A 5,064-nucleotide genomic window follows, 5' to 3' on the forward strand; every position below is an offset into this window, starting at 1 on the left:
ACACTATACGACAACCAAATTAAGTAGACAAATACAATAATACAAAAGCCCTTTGCTTTGTTTATGATTCTGATTGAATTATTATTAATCCATTATTCACATATAAATTTAGTCCTTAATTTTTTTTGGTTTGTATCTATTTAATAATTTACATGCTTTTAAAACCGTTTAATAAATTTTTAAATTTGATTTTAGTTTATAAAATTTATGATTTATTCAAAATTCAAAAAATATATAGAAAAATTTTTATGGATAGAAAAAATGTCAAATTATTTATAGAAAGGACAAATTTTTTTTGATAAACATTGATAGACTTTTACCAGTGTCTATCAACATCTATAAAAAAAGATTAAAATGTTACTATTTTAAATAAATAATTTCTTATTTTTCTTTTTTTGAAAATCTCCCTTATAAGTTTGTATCTATTTGATATTCAAAAGTATTAACAAAATTTTTAAATTTTTATTCATGATAGATCTATGAATTAAAAAAATGTTTAATATGTCTATAAGGTTTCGTTTGACAACAATCTTAGCTTTAGTTTTTTATTTTTGAAATTTATACTTTGTTTTTTATTTTTGTAAAATTTCATATTATAGTTTTCACCTTCCTTTTATTGAAATATTTTAATCTATAGTTACAAAATTTTAATATTTTTTTTATAAAACGGATAGAAATCTATTAGCGTTGATAGAAATTAATAGAAGCCTATCATTGATAAACGTAAATAGAAATCTATCGAACATCAGAAATTTTTTTACTATTTCGATAAATAGTTTGATATATTTTTTTTTACAATATGTGAGAATTTTTAAATTTAAACTTGGTAAATTAAGGGAGTAAACTTATAATTTAGTCACTTGTTAAAGTCATCTAATAATTCAACAATTCCACAAAACCTTAGAGTGCACCCGACCGTACAGAAATAAAACCGGTCACTCTTAATCCCCAACTAAAACATTATAATTTAGTGCGTAATTGCTTGCACGTCCTTAATAAACAAACATAGTCTGCCAATCTGTCACCATGACTACTCTTTGTATTAAACCTCATCTAATTCTCTCACTCTTTCCCTTATTCAATCTCTCCGACCAAATCCCAATTCCCTTTTTTCTCTCTAATCTCAGCCCTACGATTGATCCTCATCTAACAATTTCCTACCGCCGGATTTTCTTAATCTCATCGATTCTCTGACGCTGTTCCGCCCATGGACCGCCGTGTTCGTACCAACCCATTTGTCTCCGAGCAAGAAGATCCTGAACCCACGTCCGACGACGGCTTACCGGAATCACCCTCCGACGGCAATGACTCAAAACCCGCCGCCGGTCCACCTCCCAAAAAGAGGTTAGTTTGAAATTCAATTTCATTTTCTTCTTCTTCTTCTTTTTTTTTTTTTTTTTTTTTTTTTTTAATTTTAATTTAACTGATTTTGTTTTATTTGGGGATATTTTTTCTGATATATACAGTAGAAGGGGAGTGCAGAAGCGAGTGGTGTCCGTACCGATCAGTGACGTGGAAGGATCTAAGAGCAAAGGGGAAGCATATCCACCGTCCGATTCATGGGCATGGAGAAAATACGGCCAAAAGCCAATCAAAGGCTCTCCTTATCCCAGGTACAACCATATACAATACAAATTCAAGGACATTTTGGGGAATTTCGGATTTTTTTTGGATGATTATTAATAATCTCCATTAATTTCATTAATTGATCTGTAATTGAATAGAAAATTGCATTTATTTTGATGCATTAAGATATTAATTTGAGCTAATTTAATGGAGTAGTTGAAGATATAGTTGGCGATTTCAATTTTAGATTTTGTTGGCCGCCGGCTGACTATGGTAGGATCTGGATTAAGATTGGCACATTTTAGCACAAAGGCAGTTTTTGCTATTAAGCGCCGAATTTTTATTTTTATTTTTCGTAGTTGGGAATTGGGATCATACTCATTATCCAATCGCTCTCACAGAAGCGTGTACAACACGCACACCTTTTTTTTTTTTCCTCACTTTTTCCCTTTTTCTTTGACCTAATTATTACACTATACACCGAATTCAATTTGGGATGGCTGTATTAAAAATATACGTTTTTTCAAATAATTTTCAAATTTTAATTATTGCTTTACTTTTTTTTTCTTCTTACCTAATTATTGCTTGATTTTTAATTATTACCGAAATTGTTTTAATTTAAATGGTTTTGGAATTTTGATTAAATTTGAACAAACGGAAATTACGATATTATTCCAAGGTGCCTTTCACATCGAGGGCGTGAAGGTGATTGGCGGCCAAATGAAAGGTCTTTAATAAAATATCAATTATTGGCTTTTGGGCGGCATAGATAAATCAAATAGTCAATTTGTTTGATTCAAAAAACAACAAGAAAAAAGATAAAGGAGAAAGAAATAGTCAAATAGTTATTTTTTCCCGTTTTTTATAAAAAAAATAAACAAATTATCCATAGAGTATAAAAGTATACGAAGTTTAAAAAGGGTTATAAAGAATATGCTTTTCTTTAATTTAATAATTGGATGATAGGAAAATTAAAATGATAAATGTCATATTTACTAAATTAGGTTATTAAAATTCACATGAGTAGTTGGTAGCTAGAAAAAGAAAGCTTAAATTATAAAAATACCCCTTAATCTTTCATTTGTTTTTAAAATATACTTATTCTATTTAATATTACAATATTTCTATTGATCTTAAAACTATATTAGGGGTATAGATATTTAAAATTTTTGAATGAAAATTAAAATATAGAATGAGTGAAATACGATTATATAAGAAATTTTGTAATGTCTATCTTTAAATAATTCTATAATATATCGTTTACGAGATATCAAAGATAATATTGCAATTTAAAACATATGAATTTCCAAAATTCATGTACATATATAGAAAAAAAATAAATGATTGAGGTCTAAATTTCGATTCCTCTTGTTTGGTTATTGGCTATCGATTCTATGACCTTTGCTATTTTTTTAAAATTTTTATTCTTATTTTTGAACTATGCTTTTTACTTTTGTAATATTTATATTAATCTCACGTTTTTTTAAATTATTGTTTGTGTATTTTTTTATGTTAGGGGATATTATCGATGTAGTAGCTCCAAGGGCTGCCCAGCAAGAAAGCAAGTAGAGAGAAGCCGTGTGGACCCCAGCAAGCTCGTTATTACCTACGCTTTCGACCACAACCACCAACTCCCGGTTACCAAATCTCACCACCACCACCACAATTCCTCCCCGTCCTCCGCCGTGATCGCCGCCGCATCCGCCGCAGCCGACTCTTCGTCCCCAGGGAGCACTACGACGTCGTCCTCCACTTCCTCCGGCGACAATACCAACGCCGCTCCGTCATCGCCGGCGGCGGCGGCGAAGTTCGAGGAGGCGGCTGCGGTTTTCGCGAGCCAGCCGGAACTGGAACTCGGCGGCGACTCGCTGATGATAAAACCGTGCATCGGCGATTTCGGGTGGTTGGCTGACGTGGCGTACGACAGAATCCTGGAGGGCCCGATTTGCGGGGGAGGCGACATATTCGACGACGCCGATGTAATGGTTTTGTCCACAAGAGGAGATGACGAGGAAGAGTCGTTATTTGCGGATCTTGGGGAATTACCCGAAGGCTCCGTGGTTTTCGGCCGACGGCGACCGGTCCAACCGGACGGACCGAACCGGACATGTGGCACAGTTTTAGATTGCTAGGGTTTTTATTTTTCTTTTTTTATTTTTTTTTCCTTCTAGGATTTGGTTCGTTCGTTTGCAATTGCCAATTGGTGATTGCTGTGGAAAACTTTACAAACAGAGAAGAGAGAGAGAGAGAGAGAGAGAGAGAGGATTTTTCTTTATAATTTATAATAATAATTTTTTTTTTTAATTTAGTTTTAAAATGGGTTTCTGTTGTACAGTGAAAGATAGTGAAGAATATTGAGAAATAATGGAATGCTGTTTCCCTTTTGAGTTTGAGCATCTGAGCCTATCAACTACTACCTATCCAAAAAGGCTGTCTTATAAACTGCCCTTAACCATATATGTCTCAATAATTATGCTTCTATTATCTTTTTTTTTTTTTTTTTTTTTTTTTTTTTTTTTTTTTTTTTTTTAAAGTTACATATTTTTCTTGAATTTGTTTTAAGAAGATAATATCATTTACTTTTATTGTTATTATTATTATTATTAAAATGAAGACATTTTAAAACAAAGTTTGTGAATAAAATTAAATCTTATTATAAAATTGTGTGCAAACACTATATACAATAATAATGTTTAAACTCAAAAGTAAGTCAAAATTAAATCAACCAAGAGTTTATAAAAGCTTCAAACTTGTGAAGATTGAATATGTGGTCAAGACACGCGTTTGATAAATGTTGTTTTGAAGATAACTATTTATTTTGAACATGTTGCAAGACTACAACAATCGTCTCAATAGGATACAATGACTAGTTCTGATAGAACTGTAACTTTGAACTACTCATATCTAGCATGCATAACTCTTGGATATTTGTTTCAACTCAACTCGAAAGAAAAAAATGAAAGAATTCTTTCATTTGAAGTGAGATGTTACAAATGAAGAAATAAGTTGCTCAACTTAGTAGCAACAAAAAAAAAAAAAAAATCAAATAAATACAAAGTTAAAACATTTGTCAAATTTAACTCAATCAAACATAACTTATTCAAATAGAAAAAACTACAAATTTAACATATAAATTAATTTTGTTGATGAAACATCATCTAATTTGATTGTTTCAATCCAATTTAGAAGTTATAACCATGAATTTTATCTACATAATTAAATTCATTTTTTTATGTTTAAATATTCAATAATGTTTTACTTCAATTCACAACAATATAATTAAGAAAATTATATTGGATAGCAAAATAAATGAGTATATTTATAATTGTAGCAACAATTTTTTAAGTTTGCAAATATGTCAAAAGAACTCCTTTTCTTTTTTAATATTTAAATTTTACCTCTTAAGTTTCCTGCTTTTTGTTTTTCTCCTCCAACGTCATTTTCACTTACAATTTTTCATCAAATATCTTTCAATTTTTTCTCTCATGTGCCGCCTTC

At 30.6% G+C, this 5,064-nt stretch overlaps 1 protein-coding gene across 2 annotated transcripts; it reads left to right on the forward strand.

Moving 5' to 3' along the window:
- Positions 1–916: 916 nt before the first annotated feature.
- LOC120078752 (probable WRKY transcription factor 69) lies at positions 917–3,960 on the forward strand. 2 transcript variants are annotated; one of them, XM_039033060.1, is made up of 3 exons: positions 917–1,344; positions 1,470–1,613; positions 3,083–3,960. In XM_039033060.1, the coding sequence occupies exons 1-3, from the start codon at positions 1,208–1,210 to the stop codon at positions 3,696–3,698; spliced, it is 897 nt and encodes a 298-aa protein (XP_038888988.1). In that variant the 5' UTR covers positions 917–1,207; the 3' UTR covers positions 3,699–3,960. The 2 variants fall into 2 exon arrangements, with proteins under 2 accessions (XP_038888988.1, XP_038888987.1); XM_039033059.1 differs by having other exon boundaries at positions 931–1,344; positions 1,467–1,613.
- Positions 3,961–5,064: the final 1,104 nt, after the last annotated feature.

This window comes from Benincasa hispida, chromosome 5 (genome assembly GCF_009727055.1).
Source record: "Benincasa hispida cultivar B227 chromosome 5, ASM972705v1, whole genome shotgun sequence".
Classification (NCBI taxonomy): domain Eukaryota; kingdom Viridiplantae; phylum Streptophyta; class Magnoliopsida; order Cucurbitales; family Cucurbitaceae; genus Benincasa; species Benincasa hispida.